General features: G+C 42.8%; 1 protein-coding gene across 2 annotated transcripts; it reads right to left on the reverse strand.

Annotated features, from left to right (window-relative positions):
* Positions 1 to 367: 367 nt before the first annotated feature.
* Positions 368 to 26,789, reverse strand: LOC121540292 (unconventional myosin-If-like). 2 transcript variants are annotated; one of them, XM_041849057.2, is made up of 28 exons: positions 26,612 to 26,789; positions 24,190 to 24,321; positions 21,799 to 21,888; positions 21,357 to 21,451; positions 20,732 to 20,819; positions 20,517 to 20,606; positions 19,418 to 19,549; positions 19,049 to 19,183; positions 18,691 to 18,823; positions 18,383 to 18,579; positions 18,205 to 18,285; positions 17,998 to 18,084; positions 17,805 to 17,891; positions 13,314 to 13,481; positions 13,091 to 13,176; positions 11,219 to 11,300; positions 11,013 to 11,119; positions 10,673 to 10,771; positions 10,210 to 10,354; positions 4,111 to 4,225; positions 3,796 to 3,965; positions 3,499 to 3,644; positions 3,096 to 3,242; positions 2,812 to 2,960; positions 2,580 to 2,642; positions 2,181 to 2,385; positions 1,797 to 1,972; positions 368 to 1,319 (listed from the first exon to the last, which is right to left on the reverse strand). In XM_041849057.2, exons 1-28 carry the CDS (start codon positions 26,612 to 26,614, stop codon positions 1,243 to 1,245), a joined length of 3,285 nt encoding a protein of 1,094 aa, XP_041704991.2. In that variant the 5' UTR covers positions 26,615 to 26,789; the 3' UTR covers positions 368 to 1,242. The 2 variants fall into 2 exon arrangements, with proteins under 2 accessions (XP_041704991.2, XP_045063707.1); XM_045207772.1 differs by lacking the exon at positions 26,612 to 26,789 and having other exon boundaries at positions 21,799 to 21,923; positions 24,190 to 24,265.
* Positions 26,790 to 27,036: the final 247 nt, after the last annotated feature.

Genomic DNA, 27,036 nt, shown 5'->3' on the forward strand with positions numbered 1-27,036 from the left:
GTTGCTGAAAAATATTTGTTCTAGAAGTAACAGTATGCTGAATCATTGTTTCAGAGTCTGTTATGTTGATGCAGTTGGTGCAGTATAAATGGTTACTTACCTCGAGTTCAAACTACAGAGCATGAATTCAAAAGAAACGCTTAAAATATGTAGAACATTTTTATTTATTTTTTTTAAAGAAGGGGGATGTAATATTCATATGTGTCAGCATACTGAATTGTAATTGGATGCATTCTACCGTCGTATCATACTGCGCTATGATTGGTTAAGACCACCCAGGTGGTGAGGTCATCTTCAGATGATCATGGCCGGAGACACATGAACATACCAGTTATAGCTAGCTAATAAAGAGGTACGTTTAGGAAGATCCTGTCGTGCTGCATTTTATTATTTTGTACAAAGCATACAAAACAAGACAACATCATACATAGCCATATTGAAGACAGCATTCGTACAGGGTTACGACACTTTGAACAACAAGGATGCATTCTAGGGTTCATCACAGATCGCTAACATGATGTAAGAACGAGGTGGGCTTCTAGCATAAAGTTTCATTTAGTTACACATGATGCCAATGATGACACAAACAGTGTATCAATAATGAATCCAACATAGCAGAAATTGTAGGGGGGAAAAAATCCAGCATATTTGTAATTAGAAGCTTATAACACCAAAGAACAATGTATATTATCATACATCAGTCAACCTTTTATTTTCAGAGCACTTGCAAGAATTTAAGACATGGAAATGGTGCAACAGTACCTCCTAGGGGTTGCTTACAGGTAGTATTTACTTAAATAGAAAATAGGGATTTTTGGGATGATTTTTCTTCTACACTTGATGGCCCTACATTTGTTCACATGGTTTATCACAAAGCAATGTTTTATGTGCATAAAATCATTGCATCCTCTTTTGAGTTAGCACCTCAAAGCTTTGCATCAAAGTCCTCGTCTGTGAAACTGGAATAAGGCCCAGTTAAATCAGTTATGTCTGACAATATAACACACATGAAAATGTAAAAAGGCACAGTCTTCTTTTTCAGCTAGCTTTTCAACTTGTTTCTTTCTCTGTACTGATATTGTTGTGCAGATAATACAAAGAACTGGTGTCAACATGATCCTGTTGAAACGCTTGTGAATCAGATATTACTGTTTGGCTTACAGGCAATTCACCATTGCTTTACAGTGGATCGTTATGTCTGTTGTACACATTCAGTTTGTTGGGCCACAGGACAGGCAGTCATCAGATTTTCTCCACATAGTTCCCAGGGAAGAGTCCCTCCTTGTCACGAAACCTGCCCCTCCACCAGCCTGATGCATCTACAAGGGAAAGGTAACCTAGCGGTTAAGAGCGTTGGGCCAGTAACCGAAAGGTCGCTGGTTCGAATCCCCAAGCTGACTAGGTGAGAAATCTGTCGATGTGGCCTTGAGCAAAGCATTTAACCCTAACTGCTCCTGTAAATCGCTCTGGATTAGAGCGTCTGCTAAATGACTAAAATTTCAAATGTAAAAAAAAAAATGAAAACAGAGAGATGAACAGCTGTGGACTACATACACATTACAGCCTAATGCCTCATCCAATTCAGGTCTGAGCATGAATTGATGCTGTGTGCTTATTCATGATCAGCACTTCAAGCATTACAGCAGTGGTGTACTAGTGCCAAGCGTCAAACACCTCAGTGTAGGTGCTCTAGTCTCCTCTTTCTTCCCCTTTCCTTTGTTCAGAATGGACACAGTTTCTTTTTTCACAAATAAACAATCGAGTACTATTCTATTCCCTCCATACGTGTACCTTACCTTCATTGAGCAGGTCGATGACATCATTGACGTCGAAGCTGAGCTCGTCTGTGTCCTGGCCAGCGTACTGGTACAACGCCCGGCAACGCGGGCCCATGGGGCGGGGCTTGGCCTTGGGCCGGCTGGACGGGGCCGGGGGCGGCCGCTGGCTGCTGATACTCCTCTTCCTCTGCATTCTGAAGAGAGATAGAAAGGGATGAGATATACAGGGAGAGAGAGATGAGAGCTCAACTTCTATCCTAGATATACAGAGAGAGAGAGATGAGAGCTCAACTTCTATCCTAGATATACAGGGAGAGAGAGATGAGAGCTCAACTTCTATCCTTCACTGCAGATAGTATATTTTTGTGAATTCCCACTGTATGCTCAGTTTATTCAGCTCACCCAGACACGCCCTGGTCAGGCACGTTGAGGAAGTCCAGGTTCCCCTGTTGAGTCTGAGTCTGGGCCGCGCCTCGTCTGGTATTCTGGGAGCCCAGTTTGGGGAGGGCAGCGCTGGGGGGGCGATTCTGTTTCTGGGAGGTGTAGGTGTGCTCTGACTGCTGGGGCGGTGGAGCACCTCTACCTCTGGGTGCACCATTCTGGGACCCTAGTCAAAGAAGAGGAACAGAGATACAAGGTAAACACAAGACAGACATACAGTATATCCATTCATACACTAATACCTCAACATAATTATCATGGTGGTGGTACACAGTTCATAGTAAGAAATACAAGTCCATGTTCATGGAGTGAGGCTTGCTGATGACGTAGGAACATGGCTGAACAGAATAATGAGTTTACCTCTGCTGGGAGGCTGACTCCTGCCGCCTGCACGGATCTGTAGCGCTCCCTTCTTGGTGGGCTCTGACAAAATAAACATGGAGAGTTTCAAAGGATGACATATTAAGATGAATAGGATATGTTATACCAAGTCAGCCTTAGTATTCTATAGATCTACATGTCCATCTGTATCTACAGTATGTCTCTCTCTTTTCTCCTTCTGTATGTGCTTCTCTCTCTTCCTGTTACTCACTGGAGGTCTTGGGCAGGCCGTCTCCCACGGTGATGGTGAGGGTCTTTCCAGCTGGTCTGATCTCTGCCAGGTCCCCCTGTCCCTTCTGGAACACCACAACACGGGTGCCCCCTCCGCCCCAGCCCTCCTTCTTCACCCTAAACTCCAGCCTACAGAGAGCCACAACAGCGGACATGAATGATATAGTCATTTTACTAGATGCTTTTATCCAAACTTAATCCAATCCACTAAACTATGGAGTCATATAGCAAGGATGTCGCTATCCAGTATGTGTGTAGTAATACCTGTCATTGAAGGAGAGAGGCAGCTTGTTCTTGGTCACCTCTTCATAGCGCTTACAGAGCAGGCTGAGGAACTCAGTCTTGAAGTTGGACTCCAGCAGACTGTCATACTGAGTCTCATGCACGATGAAGAAATCATCCTGTCTCATACTACAGAGAGTGGGAGAAATATATAAATGGAGAGTTTTAAGGGATTGGCTTTGGTAGAAGACAAAAAGAAGTGTCACACCCACACAGTAGGGTGATATAATAGCACAAAGGGAGTTTTAACAGATCCTGTGTTATCAGTTCCTGTTTATCATTAACCACTTTAACCACAAAAACTCCCAATGACACTGCCTGTAAATTACATCACACTGCACTGTTATACGCTATTCTAAGTTTAGCAGTGAGAAAAATCCTTTACCTGAGAGAGACAGAGTGGATACTCTCAAACTCCAGCTTCCGTTTTAACACCTCCTTTATCTGTCCCTTCTCTGGCCCCTTCTTCACCTTCTCTCTGCCTATCAGGTAGATGCCCTTGGGAGACAGAATCAGGTCCCTCTTGATGGACTGGAGAGAGAGAATAGGAGGGGGAGAGAATGAGAGAGAGTAAGTGGATATAAATGGAAGAAGGAAGAAGTTAACCCCATGCTGTGCTGTTAACCCAGACATTGGCTCTGTTTTCCTCAGCGCTCTGTGGGGGAGGAAAGGGTATGCTCACCTTGAACCTGCGGTCAAACTTGTTGACAGAATCTGCGAAGTCAATTCGCTCCCTCTTGGCCAGGAACTGTCTGAGCTCAGGCCTCTGCTCCAGTCCCAGGTAGTCTCCTACAAAGTTCCTGTTGATGCTGTTCCTCCTCCGCTCCTTAGAGTTGTACAGGATGTCTGAGGCTGGGGACAACATAGGAGAGAGAGTTCCTGGGAATGTTAAGGAAGACCCTCTGAGGGCATATTCATTGCTGTATCATTTATGTATAATCATTTTTCTTTCTTGTTCCATCCCCACACACCTCTCCAGGATCATTGACACACTCACCATCCTCCCTCATCTGTTCATATTTCCGCCTGGCGATGTACTTCCTCCAGGCCTTCTGGATGGTCCTGGCGAACGTGTCGAATTTCCTCTCCCTCATCTCCTCCAATAGGAAGAGCTAGAGGAGACGGAGGGGAGAGGGGAGAGGGAATGCTTAGATCAAATACATTACTTTTTTTTCCTTTTTTTTTCTGGGGGATGGATCAGCTTAAAATTGCAGATAGATTGTATCTTCTATCAATGTAATTGTCTGCATCACTTCCAATCCCCCATGTTTTTTATATATATACTCCCCTTTATTACTTTTCAACCCCGCCATCCTTTCCCTACTTGGAGTAAATTAGTGAACAACAATGCCCAGGCCTCTACTTCTGGCCTATACTTACTATCTACACCAGGGGTGTCAAACTCATTTTAGCTCAGGGGCCACATGGAGGAAAATCTATTCCCAAGTGGGCCGGACCGGAAAAATCATGGTATATATAACTTAAAAACAACAACTTCAGATTGTTTTCTTTGTTTTAATACGATCAACATACAACATAAAGCTGGAGCCTAAGGACAGTGTGTCCAAAATAGTACAAGCACAACATCACTATTAATCATAAAACACGTCAAGTTTATTTGAAAATTCTAAAGAAAAAGAACACACAAACACACAATGCCTCAGTGATTAACAGAACTGTTTCACAGATCACAGAACTATATCAGGGTGTCATTTCTCAGGCAGAAATGTAGATAAAAATAATGAAATCCTGTTCCCCAAACAAGTGCAAGAACCACAGAGTCAAGAATAGGTTAAATATACAAATAAAATAAAATCAATTAAAAACAATAGCACATCAACATAAAAACATATAAACATAAATCTGAAAGCGTTGCTCAAACTCCCGTAACAGTCCCGTTATTTTATCTTTGAACCGCTTCATGTCTGCCACATGTTGGGTCGCGCACACATTTTTCAGACAGGGGAAGTGAGCTGCATCACCACCGGCAAGTTGCGTCTCCCACAATGACAGCTTCAACTTGAAAGAACGTATGCTGTCATAATACTGCGTGACAACTTTGTTGCACCCTTGCAGCTGTTTGTTCAAGTTATTCAGGTGCTCTGTAACATCCACCATAAATGCAAGGTCCTGCATCCATTCTGCGGAATGAAATTCTAACACTGGTTTGCCCTTTTCTTCCATGAACTGTTCAATTTCTTCTCGTAAATCAAAGAAACGCCTCAGCACAGCACCTCGGCTTAACCATCTTACCTCAGTGTGGTATGGCAGGCCATAGATGTGGTCTTTCTCTCTGAGAAGGCTGTCAAACTGACAGTGATTCAGGCTTCTGGATAGGATTAAATTAACAGTTTGGATGACCACCTTCATGACGTTATCCATCTTTAATGACTTGCAACACAAAGCCTCCTGGTGCAAAATACAGTGAAAAGTCAAAAAATCACATCCTCCATTTGCAGATTGCACTTTCTCTCTGAACTTTGTCACAACGCCTGCTTTTTTCCCGATCATTGAGGCGCACCATCTGTAGCCAGGCTGACAGCGCGGGACCAGTCCACTCCGACCCTGTCCAGCGCGCCCGGCGAGTGCGGTAAAAATATCAGCTGCTGTCGTTGTATCTGTCATCGGCACCAACTCCACGAACTCCTCGGTGACGGTCAATGTGTCATCAACTCCGCGGATGAAAATGGCCAGTTGTGCAACATCTGTAATGTCCGTGCTTTCATCAATAGCAACCGAAAACGCAATAAATGACTTTACTTTTTGCTTCAACTGGCTGTCCAAATCCACTGAAAGATCGGAAATCCTGTCTGCAACTGTGTTTCTTGTCAGGCTAATATTTGCAAAAGCCTGCCGCTTTTCAGGGCACACAATCTCCGCTGCCTTCATCATGCATGTTTTTACAAATTCACCCTCACTAAATGGTTTTGAAGCCACTGCGATTTCATTAGCAATGAGGTAGCTAGCTTTCACTGCAGCGTCACTGATGTCTCGGCTGTGAGTAAACACAGACTGCTGTTTCTTCAGACCCACCAACAGTTCATTCACCTTCTCTCTTCTCCGCTGTCCTTGAAAGTTGTCATATTTGTCGGCATGAAGACTCACATAGTGGCGATGGTAATAAATATTGCGGGCAAAACAAAGTAGCTCATTGGCTGCACGTGCTTGACCTACTTGCTCTGCCCCGGTATAAACAGTTTGCTTGCTTAACACAATTGCTATTGCGCCATCCAGTGGACGCAATTGGAACAGCAGTTTATTTAATAGAAAAATTGCAGTGCATTTTTATACTTGACCTTTTTTTTTTTTTTTTTTTATCATCTCGCGGGCCGGATTAAACCCGTTTGCGGGCCTGATCCGGCCCGCAGGCCGGACGTTTGACACCCCTGATCTACACCTTATGGACACAGTTAATTTTACAATAATTCTATTATATATATATATTATTATTTTTTTGCTCCTGAACTTCTTCTACTCTCAACCTCTCCGATCATTTTCATGATGTCCATCCGGTTTGCTTCTATATGCCATATCTTTCTAACTGTGCTCTTTTCCAAAAGCTCCCAACATACAACCTATCTACTTATTATGGACACAGTATGCTTACATTATTAGCGATCTTTGTTATTATTTGTTCTTATTTGTTATTAGTCTCATCCTGTCACGATCGTTTACGGACGAGAAGGACCAAGGCGCAGCGTGATATGCATTCATATTTATTTACGGCTAAACACACGACAAAACAACAAACGAAACGTGAAGTCCAAGGTAGCATACAAACAACATACCTTACACGGAACAAGATCCCACAACCCACTAGTGCCAACAGGCTACCTAAGTATGGTCCCCAATCAGAGACAACGAGCTACAGCTGCCTCTGATTGGGAACCACCCTGGCCAACATAGATCTAAACGATCTAGAAACTAAACATAGAAAACACAACATAGAAACTACACACCCTGGCTCAACATTTAAGAGTCCCCAGAGCCAGGGTGTGACAGTACCCCCCCCCCCCAAAGGTGCGGACTCCGACCGAGCAACCTAAACATAACAGGGTAGGGGCCGGGTGGGCATTCCGCCTCGGAGGCGGATCCGGCTCCGGGCGTGACCACCACCTATTATCCGCCTCCCTGTTGCGCCCCTGGTCTGGTCTGGAACCGCTGACTGGAGCTGGACCCGACGACGGTGGATCGAACTGCTCTGGCTCGAGTGGAGCCGCTGACCGAGCTGGATCAGGCACCGGTGGAGCGGACTGCTCTGGCTCCGAGTGGAGCCGCTGACCGGAGCTGGACTGGACCCCGGTGGAGCGGATTGCTCTGGCTCCGGAGTGGAGCAGCTGACCGGTGCCGGACCAGGCACCGGTGGAACAGGCACGGGCCGTGCCGGACTGGACACACGCACCACTGGCTTGGTGCGGGGAGTAGGAACGGGCCGGACCTGGCTGATGACGCGCACCCCTGGCTTGGTGCGGGGAGCAGGAACGGGCCGTACCAGACTGGCGACGCGCACCACTGGCTTGGTGCGAGGGGCAGGAACAGGCCGGGCCGGGCTGGCGACGCGCACCACTGGCTTGGTGCGAGGAGCAGGAACAGGCCGGGCCGGGCTGGCGACGCGCACCACTGACTTGGTGCGAGGGACAGGAACGGGCCGAACCGTACTGGGAACACACACCACTGGCTTAGTGCGGGAAGCAGGAACGGGCCGGACCGGACTGGCGACACGCACCACTTGATTGGTGCGAGGAGCGGGACTGGGTTCCTTCATTAACCCCCGCTCCTTCTGCTGCCTAACCAGCTCCTCTCGCCGTGCCTCTACACTTTCCTTCTGCTCCCTCTGAACCAATGACCCCCCTAATCTGGTGGCCTCCTCTGCTAAACAGCGGAACCGCTCTATCGCGGCCTCCTGCTGCCTCGTCGTCCACGGCGTGAGCCCCCCCCCCCCCTAAATGTTTTGGGGGATTGTCTCTAAACCTTTCTATTCTCATTGCTTCTACAGATTGTGAATAAAAAATAAACATTATTATTATTGATCGATTGACTATGACTTTTCAGATCACCCAGTAATGCTATCTGCAAGGTTAGCTCCAGGTAAATATTGCAATCCTTTAGCCATTCCTGGACCTGTGTCCAAAAACAAGCTACAAATGGACAGAACCAAAACAAATGATCTAATGATTCTGTCTCTTCACAGCAAAATCTGCAGAGCTGGGAAGATTGTATCCCCCATATAAATAACATTCTATTGGTAGCAAGAATTTTATATAATAATTTAAATTAAAAGATTCTAATTTTTGAATCCGGTGTCGTTTTGCGTGTCAGTTCATAAACACTATGCCATGGGATCGGTACGTCAAAAATCTCTTCCCAACTATTTTGCGATCTATATGGGACGGCTGTCAATCCTTTGGTCCTTAAGTGAAACTGATATACTTTTTTATTTATCACAGTTTTATGTTCTTTAATGCAAGGCCGACAGACAAGTTCCTTACTTTCTCCCCCTTCCACTTTCCTCTTCCACTTTTGCGGTAAGGCTGCAATTATTTGGTTGTAATTTTGGGTAGAGCAGACATTTCCATATGTTTTTGTTAGCTGCATGTGCAACATAACTCCACCAGTCCTACCGATGATATCATTTACGAAGATTATACCTTTTTTAAACATTCTGTCAAAAAATAAAGGTTTTTTGTCAATTAGTATATTTGAATTTAACCACAATATTTGTAGCATTATTTGTTCTGTCGTTTCTGGAGGATTAAATTGAAATTGCAACCAACTTTCTATGGCTTGTTTTAGAAATAGTGATATTTGGGAGATGATTTCCTTTTCAAATGAGTTGTTGTAATCTGAATAAAGGGGAAAAGGCCTTTCTTGAACATTGGGTGAGACAATCTTACTAATTTGCTTGAGAACCAGTTCGGATTTAAGTATAACTTTTGTATGACTGAAGCTTTTAGTGATAGGTCTAATGCTTTAATATTTAATAATTTCTGTCCTCCGAATTCATATTCATTATATAAATAGGCCCTTTTAATTTTGTCTGGCTTGCCGTTCCAAATAAAATTGAATATTTTTTTCTAATATAATTTAAAAAACTGTTCTCTAGGCGTAGGCAAGACCATAAACAAATAGGTGAACTGGGATAATACTAAAGAGTTAATCAGGGTGATTTTTCCACAAATTGACAGGTATTTTCCTTTCCATGGTAGTAAGATCTTATCTATTTTTGCTAACTTTCTATTAAAATGTATTGAAGTGAGATCATTTATTTCCTTTGGGATATGTATTCCGAGTACATTTTATTGGTAAACTACATGGTAATGTAAAAATTTTATTTTTTAGTGATCCAATACATAATATAGTACATTTGTCATAATTTGGTTGTAATCCAGAGAGGTTAGAAAATGTATCTAGATCCTCTATGAGGCTGTGGAGGGATTCTATTTGTGGATTTAAAAGAAAACATGAATCATCAGCGTACACCTTTGTTTTTAAGCCCTGGATTTCTAATCCTCTGATATTATTATTGGATCTGATTTTAATAGCTAACATCTCGATGGCCACAATAGATATGCCGATAGTGGACAACCTTGTTTCACTCCTCTTGACAGTTTAAAACTTTCTGAGAAATAGCCATTATTTACTATTTTACACCTAGGGTTACTATACATGATATTGACCCATTTTATAAGAGATTCTCCAAAATTGAAATGATCCAGGCATTTATATATAAACCCCAGTCGAACTTTATCAAATGCCTTTTCGAAGTCTGCTATGAATATGAATTTCCCATATTTTCCATAGTGTTCTATTGTTTCCAATACTTGCCTTATATTATATCCAATGTATCTTCCATGTAAAAAACCTGTCTGATTAGAATGAATAATATCCGACAATACCTTTTTAATTCTATGCGCTATACATTTTGCTAGAATTTTTGCATCACAACACTGAAGTGTAAGGGGCTTCAAATACATTACTTTGCAGTGTATAGATGAATACCTCACACCTTTTAATACAGTTCATGTATTCACCCTTAAACCGGGAAGTCCCATTGAGAAACAGCACTTTTCCCAGGGAGAACTATGTTGGTCCCTACCGACTCTGGGGCCTTGACGAAGACCTTGGAGCGTCCCATCTGGTACTGGTCTGTGTCCATGTTGACAGAGCGGAGGAGATGCAGGACCCCTTGCTGCTCTCCCCCCCGCCAGCACGGCCACGTCTCCGCCGTCAGGATGGCATACCTGCAGGCCAAACACAGTGAGTCAGGCACTGGGTAGAGCATACAGTACACCCTCCATCCCCCCACACATACTGAGAGGACACCCAGCAGACACTGAAGGACACCCAGCAGACACTGAAGGACACCCAGCAGACACTGAAGGACACCCAGCAGACACTGAAGGACACCCAGCAGACACTGAGAGGACACCCAGCAGACACTGAAGGACACCCAGCAGACACTGAAGGACACCCAGCAGACACTGAAGGACACCCAGCAGACACTGAAGGACACCCAGCAGACACTGAAGGACACACACCTAAGAGTAAGTAAGACTCACCTCTGTAGGAACTTATTGAAGACTCTGCGGTAGGCGTAGCCGGCTCGACGTACACGGATATTCTCCCGCAGCCCAAGGTACTCCACCTGGTGCTTGGCCCTAAATACACACACACACACACACACACACACACACACACACACACACACACACACACACACACACACACACACACACACACACACACACACACACACACACACACACACACACACACACACAGGTTCAATATCCTCTATGTTCTAATGTTCCAAACTAGAGCATTATAGCTCCCTGCTGAATTCCCTAAATGTTCTGCTATTGTATATGATGTCTGTTAGGGGGTGTTATAGGGACACACCGACTCTCTTCCCAGTCCTTGGGTCTCTTAGTCTCGTTGGGTTTGATACATCGGATATAGTGGGGGGTGCACTTCATTAACGTGTTCACCAGATCATTGGCTTGTTTCTGCAGAGAGAACATAAGAGAGGGATGTACCACCACGTACTAATAACCTCAAACTCAACCACTGAACCATAGTGCTGGTAGTAGAGTGGGGACTGTTACCTTGATCTTAGAGCTAGCAGTGGTGGGCCTGCTCTTCTTGTCTGTGTTGAGGTTTTCAGGGAAGAGGCTGCGGATGAAGGCACTATGGGGACAAGATTGAGGACCATATTGAATTGCTTTTCACATTAAGTTAGGCTTGCAAGCATTTTAGCTAGGTAGCCTATGAAAACAAAAACTAAAAGTGTACTGAATGACAGAGCCATAGACCGTTTTGCCAACATGAAAGAGAGGAGGATGGCATTGGGGTTCAACTTTTTGTTTTTCCACTTGCGTGAGCAAGCACACACACAAACACACAGAAATCAGTGCCATGGACAGCCACATGATATTTAGCAACATCGATTGGGACTAAATTGTTTTTGGTATCTTTAAGTTTGTTTTCAGTGTATTAAACTAAGCCTTGTTGATTTGATGATGTTTAAGTTGAAATGGTGCTGGAATAGTGGAGGCGGTGCTCCTGTTGTCTTTGTGCTGACTTGCGGTAACTCTGTGGTTCTAAATCAGTAGTAAACTGTCAAAAACATGAACTTGCTTGACCATACTGCAGGTCATATAACTGTTTGTTACATGCAATATTTGCTTTGTGGACTTTACCGGACAGATGTTGCTCTCCGGTTTTGTGATTAAACAAACGTATGTGTAGTTGAATTTATTCCGCCACTGTGTGACTGTTGTCTTTTTGTTGTCACGGCGTTATTGTATATCACTGTGGCGTATGAACGAATGGGTTGTAGTCCCGTGTAGCTCAGTTGGTAGAGCATGGCGTTTGCAACTCCAGGGTTGTGGGTTCGTTTCCCACGGGGGACCAGTATGAAAAATAAAAATGTATGCACTCACTAACTGTAAGTCGCTCTGGATAAGAGCATCTGCTAAATGACTAAAATGTTAAATGTTATAGAGCAAACAATGCAAATATCAAATATCTAGCTAGATAAAAACTAAAAGCTTCCAGCAAAGTTCGGCACTCTCAGTTCTGAGTTCCGACACTTGTCAGATGGTAGTGTAACATCAGTAGTGCTTCGAAAACTGTGTCGGAGCTCCGGTATCAATCATCCCGTCATTAGGGAGCAATAATAAATATTCTGTTACATTAACATTTTAGTCATTTAGCAGACGCTCTTATCCAGAGCAACTTACAGTTAGTGAGTGCATACATACTTTTTTTACTTTTCATACTGGCCCCCCATGGAAATCGAACCCACAACCCTGGCGTTGCAAACGCCATGCTCTACCAACCGAGCTACATCCCTGCCGGCCATTCCCTCCCCTACCCTGGACGACGCTGGGCCAATTGTGCGCCGCCCCATGGGTCTCCTGGTCGCGGCCGGCTATGACAGAGCCTGGATTCGAACCAGGATCTCTAGTGGCACAGCTAGCACTGCGATGCAGTGCCTTAGACCACTGCGCCACTTGGGAGAAGAAGTTGCAATCTTCAGTTGGCTCCTCTTTCCTATATTCCTAAAATTATTAATGTGATATAATGCTTATGTCATTGAGAATGTATGAGCAGTTGAAATTTGGCCATAGAATCAATGACCAAAAAATGTTGTATTTTCAACGTCTGGAAAATATGTCTTTTTGACATCCAGAAAATACGTTGTTTTCATCTTTCATTCAGCACCTAAAATGCACCTGATTTCAACGTCAGAAAAATACATATTTTTAACGTCTGGAAAATATGTATTTTCAACGTGCAGATAATGTGTTTTCAATGTCCGGAAAATATGTATTTTCGACGTCCATAAATTGTACTTTCGACGTGAATAAAATATGTATTTTCACCTTTCGTTCAGCACATAAAATGAACCTGACGTCAAATAGGTTTTGCTTACTGGGATCTGTCTGTTAAGGTAAAGATGGAGGTATACATACTGTTCGCTGCTCTGCATGAGTTCAATAAGGTCAGTAAAAAGCACATCCCGGTTTCTCTCACAGAAGCCGTTTATTTCGTAGGAGACCTGAGGTGACAGATAATACATAATGTGTCAACCTTAAAATCCACACCAACCTTCACACCTCACCCACATCTACCCACATGAAGTGTTTACTTAAATCAGTTTTGAGTTTAGAACTCTTGTCTTCTCCTGGTACTCACCTTGCCTGCGTAGTGGTGGATGACGAAGCCAGAGTTCCAGCTGTTAAAGTGTTCGTGTGTGCCCACCGCCGCAGAGAGCTTCTGGAGCAGGGTGCCGTCTGCCCCCTCACCCTTGGCATGCATGGTGGCACACACATCATCCAGCACGCTCATGATGCCTGGCGGGTTCTGGGGGGGTGAGGGATTGTTAGAAATGTAGAGTGGTAGCCACAAACATAATATACAGTCACATCCGAAATGATTGGCACCATTGATAAAGTTTAGCAAAAAAGACTGTATCAAATTAATAACACAGATACTGAGCGACAGTGAGCTCCAAAAGTTTTGGGACAGTGACAATTTTGTTGTTTTGGCTCTGTACTTCAGCACTTTGGATTTGAAATGATACAGTGACTATGAGGTTAAAGTGCAGACTGTCAGCTTTAATTTGAGGGTATTTCCATCCATATCGGGTGAACCGTTTAGAAATTACAGCACTTTTTGTACATAGTCCCCCCAGTTTAGGAGACCAAAAGTATTGGGACAAATTCACTTATGTGTATTAAAGTACAGTACCAGTCAGGGTTTTTCTTTATTTTTACTATTTTCTACATTGTAGAATAATAGTGAAGACAAAACTATGAAATAACACATATGGAATCATGTAGTAACCAAAAAAGTGTCAAACAAATCAAAACATATGTTATATTTGAGATTCTTCAAAGTAGCCACCCTTTGCCTTGATGACAGCTTTGCACACTCTTGGCATTCTCTCAACCAGCTTCATGAGGTAGTCACCTGGAATGCATTTCAATTAACAGGTGTGCCTTGTTAAAAGTTAATTTGTGGAATTTCTTTCCTTCTTAATGCATTTGAGCCAATCAGTTGTGTTGTGACAAGGTAGGGGTGGTATATAATAATAATAATAATAATAATAATAATAATATGCCATTTAGCAGACGCTATATAGAAGATAGCCCTATTTGGTAAAAGACCAAGTCCATATTATTGCAAGGACCGCTCAAATAAGCAAAGAGAAACGACAGTCCGTTATTACTTCAAGACATGAAGGTCAGTCAATCCGGAGAACTTCAAGAACTTTGAAAGTTTCTTCAAGTGCAGTCGCAAAAACCATCGAGCGCTATGATGCAACTGGCTCTCATGAGGACCGCCACAGGAAAGGAAGACCCAGAGTTACTTCTGCTGCAGAGGACAAGTTCATTAGAGTTACCAGTCTCATAAATTGCAGCCCAAATAAATGCTTCACAGAGTTCAAGTAACAGACACATCTCAACATCAACTGTTCAGAGGAGACTGCGTGAATCAGGCCTTCATGGTCAAATTGCTGCAAAGAAACCACTACTAAAGGACACCAATAAGAAGAAGAGACTTGCTTGGGCCAAGAAACACGAGCAATGGACATTAGACCGGTGGAAATCTGTCCTTTGGTCTGATGAGTCCAGATTAGAGATTTTTGGTTCCAACCACCGTGTCTTTGTGAGACGCAGAGTAGGTGAACGGATGATTTCCGCATGTGTGGTTCCCACCGTGAAGCATGGATGAGGAGGTGTGATGGTGTGGGGGTGCTTTGCTGGTGACACTGTCTGTGATTTATTTAGAATTCAAGGCACACTTAACCAGCATGGCTACCACAGCATTCTGCAACGATACGCCATCCCATCTGGTTTGCGCTTAGTGGGACTATTCAACAGGACAATGACCCAACACACCTCCAGGCTGTGTAAGGGCTATTTGACCAAGAAGGAGAGTGATGGAGTGCTGCATCAGATGACCTGGCCTCCACAATCACCCGACCTCAACCCAATTGAGATGGTTTGGGATGAGTTGGACTGCAAAGTGAAGGAAAAGCAGCCAACAAGTGCTCAGCATATGTGGGAACTCTTTCAAGACTGTTGGAAAAGCATTCCAAGTGAAGCTGGTTGAGAGAATGCAAAGAGTGTGCAAAGCTGTCATCAAGGCAAAGGGTGGCTACTTTGACGAATCTCAAATATAAAATATATTTTGATTTGTTTAACACTTTTTGGGTTACTACATGATTCCATATGTGTTATTTCATAGTTTTGATGTCTTCACTATTATTCTACAATGTAGAAAATAGTAAAAATAAAGAAAAACCCTTGAATGAATAGGTGTGTCCAAACTTTTGACTGGTAGTGTAGTCAAAGGTTTAGTATTTCGTCCCATATTCCTACTCTACAAACTTGTTGGATGCATTTGCTGTTTGTTTTGGTTGTGTTTCAGATGATTTTGTGCCCAATAGAAATGAATGAATGGTAAATAATGTATTGTGTCATTTTGGAGTCACTTTTATTGTAAATAAGAATAAAATATGTTTCTAAACACTTCTACATTAATGTGGATGCTACCATGATTACACATAGTCCTGAATGAATTGTGAATAATGATGAATGAGAAAGTTACAGACGCACAAATGTCATACCCCCAAGACATGCTAACCTCTCACCATTACAATAACAGTGGAGGTTATCATTTTTTTGGGGGGGGTATGATATTTGTGCATCTGTAACTTTCTCACTCATCACTATTCACGATTCATTCAAGACTTACACTGTGTAATTAGCCCCAGAGATACTAGCCCCGAAGATAGGCTATGCAAAGTCATACCAACTTTGCCACTGTCACACACCAGCCGGCTGAAGCTAATTGGCAAATAATTAGGCTAACTCTTACCACCTGCAAACACACACAAGAGACACCCACACCCTGAAACTAACTCACGTTTGAATTCAGTCATGGCCGCTAGCATTTCTTAATTAAGCAAGTTTAAAACAGGAGGTCAAATCAGGAAGTGTAGTTGCCCTTTAAAGCTGCAATATGTAATTTCTTTGGCGACTTGACCAAATAACATATAAATATGTGTTATAGATCTGTCATTCGCATTAAAAGCAAGTCTAGGAAGTGGTAGATCTGTTCTATGTGCGCTATTTTTATGCTTCCCATTCTTAAGTTTTGTTTATGCGTCTTATACTTTTGGTTTTGTACACCAGCTTCAAACAGCTAAAAACAAAATAATTTTGGTTATGGAACGGATATTTGACAGCGGTTTAGATGGTACAATGATTATCTACACTATACTTGTTTGTATTGTCACAAACTGAAATTAGGCAAACAATTAGAATTTTAGCAACCAGGAAATGGAGGAACGATTTATGCATACTGCATCTTTAAGGAACTGTATTGTAGCCTTTTGTGGCTTTCCCTGGGGTATAAAAATGAGGTAACACGCATGCAAAATCCATTTGTCATCCATCACCATGGGGAAAGGCAAAGAATTCACTAATGAAAAGAGACAAATGGCTGTTGACTTTCATAAATCAGCCAATGGGTACAAAAAACCCACAGAAAACCGAATACACCACTTAACACTATTAGGGCAACAATGGAGAAGTTTAAAACCACTGGAACAGTGGTAAACTTACCTGGTAGAAGACCCAAGTGTATCTTGTCCCCACGCACAGTGAGGAAGATCGTTCCGGAGGCAAAGAAAAGTCTGAGGGCCACAGTTGTAGAATTACAGAACTTGGTCGCATCTTGGGGTCAACAAGTCTCCAAATCTACAATTAGACGCCACCTCCATGCCAATAGGCTATTTGGAAGGGTTGCCATAAAAAAGCCTATATTGAGAGCAACCAACAAATGTAAACGGATTGAGTTTGCTAAATTGCATTGGCATTTGGATTGGAACCGGGTGCTATGCTCAGATGAGACGAAAATAGAGCTCTTTGGCACGCACACCAGTGGTGGGTTAGGCCTCGAAAGAAGGATGCATATGCAGAAAATAATGTCATACCTACTGTAAAATATGCTGGTGGATCTTTGATGTTATGGAGATCATGAACTCTACCAAGTACCAGGACATTTTAGCCAAAAACCTGGTTGCCTCGGCCAGGAGGCTGAAACTTGGCCGCAATTGGATCTTCCAGCAAGACAATGATCCCAAGCAACATCAAAATCCACAAAGAAATTGTTAATTGAACACAAAATCAACATTTTGCAAAGGCCATCTCAGTCTATGGACTTGAAACCCACTGAAAACCTGTGGTTTGAATTGAAGAGGGCAGTCCATAAGCACAGACCGAAAGATATAAAGGATCTGGAAAGATTCTGTGTGGAGGAATGGTCTAAGAGCCCTCCCGATGTGATCTTCAATCTCATAAAACATGATAGAAAAAAGCTAAGTGCCGTTATCCTCGTAAAGGGTAGGTTTGCACAAAGTATTGAAAACAGGGGTGGCAATAATTTTGACACCCATCTTTTAAAAAAATGGTATTACTTGTTAAACACAATATATTTCTCTGACCAATTGTATTAGTATAAAATAATAATATTTTCACAATATACGTAATATTTGTATTATTTATTTGATAGTCTTTTTTGCTCATCTTTATCAAGGGTGCCAATACTTTTTGGATGTGACTGTAGATACATTTGAGGAAATTACATTGAGATATTGTGTCATTTTGAGCTTACCAACTTATTCTCGATGAGGTCACACACAACCTTGTTGTTGAAATACTCAATTGGTGTCCATTTGATTCCTTCCTGAACATACTCTTCCTGGGAGAAACATAGAGAGATAGACAATGCCAATATAACTATTAAACAACATCCAAGACACCTCTTAAAGAAATGTAAAGTGTTGATGTTTGAGAGTGGTTTGTACCTGTTCAGCCTTCAGTGTCAGCTCAATAAATATCTGCTGTAGCTTCTCGTTGACAAAGTTGATGCAGAACTGCTCAAACCCATTCCTCTGTCAGAAAGCACACATCCAGGTTAAAGAGAATGTTACAACATATTATCATCATAGCTATGTCTTGTCTCGTTATCCAATCAGAGATGTACATTTCTATGTATTTAATATACGATTTACCTGGAATATCTCAAAGCCATATATGTCAAGAACTCCGATGCTGTATTCTTCATGAGGTTTCTGTATGGCTTTGTTTATGGCCTGGTATGAGGATAATTAATTAGTATGAAACGGACATGTCATTACTGTATTTATGTCTGTGTGTGTATCATTGCAGTTTATAGTAGATGTCCCTAACCTCCACCAGGTAGTCAAAGAGTCGTGTGTAGAGGGCCTTAGCCAGGGCGTCGCGGGTGTAGGTGGATTGTTCCTGGTTGAGCGTCACATCGATGGATTCAGACTTTCCACCCCACTTCGAGTCCATCTTTCTGCTGGTCAGTTTGTCTTGCAGACGCGTTGGGTCAACGCCCAGCAGATAGGCAGGGAAGGCAAGCACTGGAAGGGAGAAAATACAAACAGGACAAATCCCCAATTTTTTCCATCTTCACTGGGTGTTGCATTTATGAATGTATTATGCATGTTTGCGCTCCCATGTCTCCCACTCACAGTCAGTGCTCTCCACCTGGCCATAGTTGCCTGCCTCTATGAAGCTGATGTTTCCAAGGTGCAGGATTCCTGCTATGATCTGCAGCGCCTGAGCCTGGTGGGCCTCTGGGATCCCAATCACATGCATGGCTTCCTGTGGACAAAATACAACAGAGAGGCATTACTCCTGGTCCTAACAACACACAACAACATCTAGAACTGGGACTGAGGGAATATGATGGAAGAATACGCAATAGAACAGTATATTTTGCAAATTATAAGCCTGTATTACAAATATAAACCGGAAGTGTCAATTTGCTCCCAGTGCTTCTGTGAAAAATGTGTATTCTATGTTTTAAACCCTGATGGAGTAAAGTACCATTGTCTCCTGAAAGTCCTTGCTGTCGTTGGTTCCGTCCACTTTGTATGTCCCTGACTGGTTCAGGTAGTAGTAGTATTCTGGAGTCATGATGCCCAGGCCTTCTTTCTGCTGGAGGTTGGCTCCCTCTATTAGCTAAATACAACAGTTCAGATAAATACAACTGAAAGTTACAGCACATTAATTACACGTCAACAATTCACACCCAGTTATGAAATACTACAGAACCGTTAATGTGCTCAAGGGTGAGAAGGTCATTCACCTTCTCACCCAGTTGTATGAAAGGCCAGTAGGAGGTGATGGGTAGGTAGTGAGAGAGTCATTGTGGGTAGCTGTGTCACTGCTGGCCTAGCTCAGGGCCTGACTGACCTGGTAGTAGACGTGGAAGTTCCTCTCGTTCTCATTCTGGCTCACCACCCTCGACTTCTCAAGGAGGAAGTTGGAGATTTTACCACCGTCCGGCTCTCCTCCTCTGCTAAACTGGATCTCAAAGTACTTACCCTGTTAGATCAGAACACACACACAAAAACATATCACTCAAATTATGACTTGAGGGTTCTGGTTTGGAGTGGGGATATAGCCCTAGTATGGACTGGTGAAATGAGAGCATCAGAGCAGTGACACAAGCTCCTCAAAGTTGTGGTAAACTCCCTAAAAATATATTTGTATGTAAATAACATAAACGTGTAGGAAGGATATTTAGCCTTTAAAGGGAAAATCCACTCAAAAACGATCTTTTAGTATTTTTTTCATTAGTCCACTGCATTTTGCATCATCATGATTATGTGGCTGGTGACACTTTGCTTCTTGAAAGTCCAATATCTTAAGAACTTGACTGCTGACATGCTAAACATTTGGGACTGTATCAACAGTAGACGAATGAAAACAATACCAAAATATGTTTTTTTGAGTGGATTCTCCTTTTAAGCAACCACTGATGGGTAAATTGTTGGTTACATTACTTTACTACACAGCTCTTTGATCTCATTGTGTTGCTCTTCCATAATAGAGGCCTGCAGTACATACAGCAGAGCACCTCAGAGGCAGGAAACACCAGAGGTGACAGGCACTCAGTTACAAAGGCTGTACTGTTGCATGTGGATGTGGCTAGGAACTGACGATAACGTCTCAGGGTCTCAGCAATAGGGAAAGGGGCGAGGGTGAAAGGTGACTGTTGCATACTGCTGCTGTGGGTATATAGTCTGCAGAATGCAGATCATCTCTGGTAGAGCACAGGAAAAACAACAACCTCTGTGCACAGTGTATTGGCTATAAGAATAGATAGCACGTGACTAACAGACCCGTTAGAGTTCCAAACAAATAGTTGCAGAAATGAACAGTTTACAGTATCAGTCTTACTTTGATAGGCCACATACAGTGTCTAGAGAAGAGGAGGAGGAACAAGATGAGGAGGATAGAAAGAGAAATAAGGGGAAAAGGAAGGTTGATTGCTGTACGTGTCCCTCACAAAGCGGCTGGAGTTGTTGTTGCGGACAGTCTTGGCGTTGCCGAAGGCCTCCAGCAGAGGATTAGACTGGAGGATGATGTCCTTCACATGCTGAAAGACACATACGGAGAAACATATCACGACACAGCACTTCAGAGTCTCCTTCACAGTCATTAGTAATGGCAATGCTAATAGTTGTTTTTTTAATGGTAATGGAAATGGTAATATTGTAATACCTGCACTTTATCACCTCCTCCTGATACTTTGGAGATGTAACCCATAATGTACTTTGCAGCCACAGTCTTCCCAGCTCCACTCTCCCCGCTGGCACAACACACACATAACACACAGACATATTAGGGGCAATGTCAATCACTTTGTGTGAAGCTTTCTGGAAAGGTGAACTATGGCTACACATGAAATTCATAGTTTATTTCCGGTATAAAGGAAATTAAACACTGATTCTTTGGTTCTTTGGTTCTTCGGTAGTTTTGAGAAAAACAGTGAAAGTTGGCCTCGGTGAGCTTGGGTGGCATGACACACATGAGAAGGCCTAAGGCAATGTTTCCCAACCCTGATCCTCGAGTACCCCCAACATTTTTATTGTAACCATGGACAAGCACACCTGATTCAACTTGTCAATTAATCATCAAGCCCTCAATGAGTTGAATGAGGTGTGTTTGTCAAGGGCTACAACAAAACTGTGTACTGTTGGGGCTACTCGAGAACCAGGGTTGGGAAACACTGGCCTAAGGTGTGTAAGACGGAGGCACAGAGAAGCACTAGGCCTACATCCTGCCTGCCAGAAGAAAGAGAAAGCAGACTTTATTAATAAAATGTGAGACTGTTATAATGACACACCTGATAATAACACACTGGTTCTCCTGATCGATCATCATGTTCCTGTACATGTTATCAGTCAGGGCGTAGATGTGGGGAGGGTTTTCATATTGGGCCTAGAGAGAGAGAGAGAGAGAGAGAGAGAGAGAGAGAGAGAGAGAGAGAGAGAGAGAGAGAGAGAGAGAGAGAGAGAGAGAGAGAGAGAGAGAGAGAGAGAGAGAGAGAGAGAGAGAGAGAGAGAGAGGGAGAGATGAATCTATACTGAACAATATAAACGCAACATGTAAAGTGTTGCTCCCATGTTTCATGAGCTGAAATAAAACATTCCCAAAATTTTCCATACGCACAAAAAGCTTATTTCTCTCAAATGTTGTGCACACATTTCATTTACTAAGGTAAACAAGGAAATTAATGGGCATATAAATGCCAAAGTAATCATTGAACAATAGGATGGTTTACTCACAGCCCCTTGGTAGAGTTCAATTTCCCGGTCAGTGAAATAGGGCATCTGTTTGAATGGGTTCACTGATATCAACACAGAGCCAATATAGGTCTGCACATGACTGTTACGGAATAGGGAGGGTGTTTCTGGTGAAATCATGTAATATTGAAACAATCACATTGAAATTGTTGATGATGATGTCAACCTTTCAAAAAGAAAAATATAAATATTTTTTCACACAAAGTATGACGTAAGTGCCAAATGTGCAGTGTACCAAAAATAGGGAAGTTTGCTGTTGAGTCATGCTGTGAATTCAAAAGAGGAACAGTGTAGTCCTGTTATTGCATACATACATGTGTGAAGATGTGTGGTAGGGGGATGACTGAGGCAAGGATGGTATGTTTGTTATTGTGTTGTTGCTAACGTGTCAATAGGAGCATCATCTATTGTCACCTATGATACAGAATGGAAGGACCAATGCTATGGGCCAGTGATATGACCTCAGTGATCTTTAATCTGAAATCTCTCTACATGGTATAAAGTCCTTTATAAGATGTTTTGTTTGTGTGCAGGTGTACATGTTTGTGTGTGAGTGTGTGTGCATGTAAGTGTGTGCCTATATATATATACAGTGGGGAAAAAAAGTATTTAGTCAGCCACCAATTGTGCAAGTTCTCCCACTTAAAAAGATGAGAGAGGCCTGTAATTTTCATCATAGGTACACGTCAACTATGACAGACAAATTGATTAAAACAATTCCAGAAAATCACATTGTAGGATTTTTAATGAATTTATTTTCAAATTATGGTGGAAAATAAGTATTTGGTCACCTACAAACAAGCAATATTTCTGGCTCTCACAGACCTGTAACTTCTTCTTTAAGAGGCTCCTCTGTCCTCCACTCGTTACCTGTATTAATGGCACCTGTTTGAACTTGTTATCAGTATAAAAGACACCTGTCCACAACCTCAAACAGTCACACTCCAAACTCCACTATGGCCAAGACCAAAGAGCTGTCAAAGGACACCAGAAAAAAAAATTGTAGACCTGCACCAGGCTGGGAAGACTGAATCTGCAATAGGTAAGCAGCTTGGTTTGAAGAAATCAACTGTGGGAACAATTATTAGGAAATGGAAGACATACAAGACCACTGATAATCTCCCTCGATCTGGGGCTCCACGCAAGATCTCACCCCGTGGGGTCAAAATGATCACAAGAACGGTGAGCAAAAATCCCAGAACCACATGGGGGGACCTAGTGAATGACCTGCAGAGAGCTGGGACCAAAGTAACAAAGCCTACCATCAGTAACACACTACGCCGCCAGGGACTCAAATCCCGCAGTGACAGACGTGTCCCCCTGCTTAAGCCAGTACATGTCCAGGCCCGTCTGAAGTTTGCTAGAGTGCATTTGGATGATCCAGAAGAGGATTGGGAGAATGTCATATGGTCAGATGAAACCAAAATAGAACTTTTGGGTAAAAACTCAACTCGTCGTGTTTGGAGGACAAAGAATGCTGAGTTGCATCCAAAGAACACCATACCTACTGTGAAGCATGGGGGTGGAAACATCATGCTTTGGGGCTGTTTTTCTGCAAAGGGACCAGGACGACTGATCCGTGTAAAGGAAAGAATGAATGGGGCCATGTATCGTGAGATTTTGAGTGAAAACCTCCTTCCATCAGCAAGGGCATTGAAGATGAAACGTGGCTGGGTCTTTCAGCATGACAATGATCCCAAACACACCGCCCGGGCAACGAAGGAGTGGCTTCGTAAGAAGCATTTCAAGGTCCTGGAGTGGCCTAGCCAGTCTCCAGATCTCAACCCCATAGAAAATCTTTGGAGGGAGTTGAAAGTCTGTGTTGCCCAGCGACAGCCCCAAAACATCACTGCTCTAGAGGAGATCTGCATGGAGGAATGGGCCAAAATACCAGCAACAGTGTGTGAAAACCTTGTGAAGACTTACAGAAAACATTTGACCTGTGTCATTGCCAACAAAGGGTATATAACAAAGTATTGAGAAACTTTTGTTATTGACCAAATACTTATTTTCCACCATAATTTGCAAATAAATTCATTAAAAATCCTACAATGTGATTTTCTGGATTTTTTTCTCATGTTGTCTGTCATAGTTGACGTGTACCTATGATGAAAATTACAGGCCTCTCTCATCTTTTTAAGTGGGAGAACTTGCACAATTGGTGGCTGACTAAATACTTTTTTTCCCCACTGTATATCAGTCTGAGAGAGTGTGTGTCTTCACAGTGTACTTCCCCGCCTATTTTTAACTTTCACTGAAGAGACATTTAAAGAATCAAGAACAGAGACATTAGAATACCCAACTCTTCACAGGAAAAATTGTTTTTGTGAGACTTGATAAAGGAACTCTCTAACAAACAATCAAATAGGATACAAAGATGAAGTCATCCATGAATCTCTTCTTCAAATTTTCCACAATGGCATCTTCGCTGATCTTGGACAGCAGCACCATGTCGTCCACACCGCTCTGCTTGACATTCTGACTCTGCCAGTGGTACTTACTGCCCTGCAGGAGAGCACGGTTAGGGTTAGGGAATGCACATCATTTTGTTTGTATTTAAGGTAGAGTGAAAAGCAGAGGTAGATCTGTAGAGGACCTAGTTCTTACTGAATGTGAGCTACAGTACATTATGAGAGGGTATCTACAAACAGGAGAAGGCAGGGTATAGAAAACCAGAGGAAGCATAGGCCTACTGTAATTGGAAGGCACATGCACCAGCAGACAACAGAGAGAAGTTTCTCAGCAGCAGGGTCTCTCTGTGTGTAACCGTGTCATTAAGAATGTGACTAACTGTGGTTATCCGTACAGGAAGCTGAGGAAAGTTACCAGGCAACGAGCAGTAGATGAGGTGAGCGTATGCCAATTTGGCCATCGCTGTAAAGTACTGCTTCCCACTCTGATCTACCAGAGTGATAACCAGTAGTTATGGTATCTGTTGAATATAGATGCCACCGATAGGAGTCTGTGGAATGGGAGGGCGCTCAGTTTAAAGTACACCATTAGGCCATGGTTTGCCAATTAAAGGACTACCTTTACATGTTCTACTCTCAACCCATGCCCACAATATGATGATCACTTTCACCACATAGTGCAGAGAGCTTCCTGACTTCCCCATCACCACAGTTGAGGTGGCCCAGGTTGGGCCAAAGATGTTGTATTACACTGGATGATATGGTCTTAGCCTTGTCTGGGTTCCCAACACCGGTTTGATTTGATGTGTGGTGGAACCTGAAAGTAGGTTACTGTGGTCTGAGTTACAACTGTCAACCAGCTGCTGATAACTTTGGTATTCTAATACATCTGTATATTTCAACACAAGTGAGTCAGTCAACTCTCTGGCTAATCAATCAATGATATTCAATTATCAGTAAGATAACATGTACAGTAGATACTGTAAGAAAACCAGCAGTCCTCGGGGGTGGTAATTCCTCGGGGGTGGTTGTTCACACTTTTCATGTGAACAACCTGACTTATAAGGCTGTATGTTTGGCACACATATCACACCACATCCATAAATAATCTGCTCGGCTCGAAAACAGCCGGGTAAAACCACAATTCTGACTGTACTCATTTCTTTCTCGCTCTCTCACTCTCCCACATCACCAGCATGGGACTGACACCTTGTTTTTACATACATACTGATGTGACTGTTGATCAAGTGATATGTTAAAATTGGCCCACTTTCTGCTGTGTAGTGTCAGACCTGAGAGATGTTTTGTGTTACTACTGTATTCCATTCATCATCACTGTGACTACTGTCAGCCTGTTGCAGAGAAAGTCATGACAAGGCATCAAAAATCTATCTATCAATGAAAACGGTCTTAATGTAAGCTTAATGTAAATTTGGCTAATTCTGTTATCTTTGAAATTCTGTGTTTGCATATCCAGTTAGGGGCAGGATCTGTGCTTGGGAGTGTGAGGAGGAAGTATTGTGATAGAAACCACAGGCCCCTCTGTCTCTCTCTCAGGGCTGCTGCACTTCCCTTCTCATGCCTCGCCAGTGCATCTTGAGAAACCCTCTCAGCTTTGCAACACGCCACTGCTGCAGTCCCTCCTTACATCCCTGCCGTTAGAACTTACCCAGCTCCTAAGGAACAATAGACACGTCTACTGCTCCTTTTTACATTTGATTGGACAGTTTTGAATGCTTTTGATCAATGCTGCCGTACCTACATGTATTTTTTCTCACATGTCTTGTTAAAGTCATGAGAATCCAATCTCTGATCATGAAAAAAACAACAATTGTAGCAGCAGCAGAGAAGCACACACTCTTACCACAAAATGTGAGGATATATCTATCCCTCTAGTGTAGGAACGCTCACTAAAACCTGAGCATCTTCTCCATTTAAGGAGTTCCATTCTCTACTACTTAACGTCCACTACCTACTGTTCTGCAGCACTTTGTTGTATGATAGTTGTTGAAAAGAGCGATAGAACACAGCAGTTATCTATTTTCCTTTCATCATCTTGGCATATCTTTAGCATTTCACATTACTTCCATTTATTGTGTAGGAGGAAGAATGGAACAGGTTTAAATCTCAGTCAGACACCATTGAACATTACTGTGCTTCACCATCGGTTCAAAGTCAGCAGTTGCCAGGCTTCAAAGTGCCAGCTTCAGGGCAGAATGTGAGACTTCACTGTACAGCTGTGTCAAGTGACCTCAATTTAACATATAAGGCCATGTTCTTCAGTAAGTCTGTGAGAGACATGAAACCTCAGTGTATAGATGGAGAGAATAGACAAGCCCTAGTGAGGAGAGTCTGCATCAGTGTGTGAGGTGGAGGTGTGTTACCATTGTGCCAGCGGTGGGTGTGCCCCTCTCGTCCTGCGGTCCTGCCTCAGCTGTCCAAAGTCTAGAGTGTGTGTGTGTGTCGGTAATCCCACACTAGCCCTTCACAGCACGGCCATCACAGTCAGGAAGTCTCCAGCACACACAGTCAGTCAGAGAGACACCTAGAAGACTTCAACATCCACAGCGCTCAAATTTACTTCCTCAAACACAGACCTAGAGCGAAACAAGAACTGATCTCTGCCTCAGAGGACACACACTCACAGACACAATAATCCTATATCTATAGATACCACTTCTTCTACTCTGTTGCATTTTCAATTCTTCGTACAGTCAATGTTTAGACCTAATTAACAGTCAATGTAAGCTGGAAGTAGAGGCCTAAGCATTGTTCTTCACTAGTTTACTCCAATTAGGGAAAGGGTGTT

This window comes from Coregonus clupeaformis, chromosome 26, assembly GCF_020615455.1.
Source record: "Coregonus clupeaformis isolate EN_2021a chromosome 26, ASM2061545v1, whole genome shotgun sequence".
Taxonomy (NCBI): Eukaryota; Metazoa; Chordata; class Actinopteri; order Salmoniformes; family Salmonidae; genus Coregonus; species Coregonus clupeaformis.

Coding starts and splice junctions, on each gene's coding strand:
- LOC121540292 (XM_041849057.2), bottom strand. Junction 4,226..10,209: donor TCGTCAAGGCCCCAGAGTCG/GTAGGGACCAAC, acceptor CGTCTCCTCTAG/CTCTTCCTATTGGAGGAGAT. Junction 1,973..2,180: donor CCTGACCAGGGCGTGTCTGG/GTGAGCTGAATA, acceptor ATCTCTCTTCAG/AATGCAGAGGAAGAGGAGTA.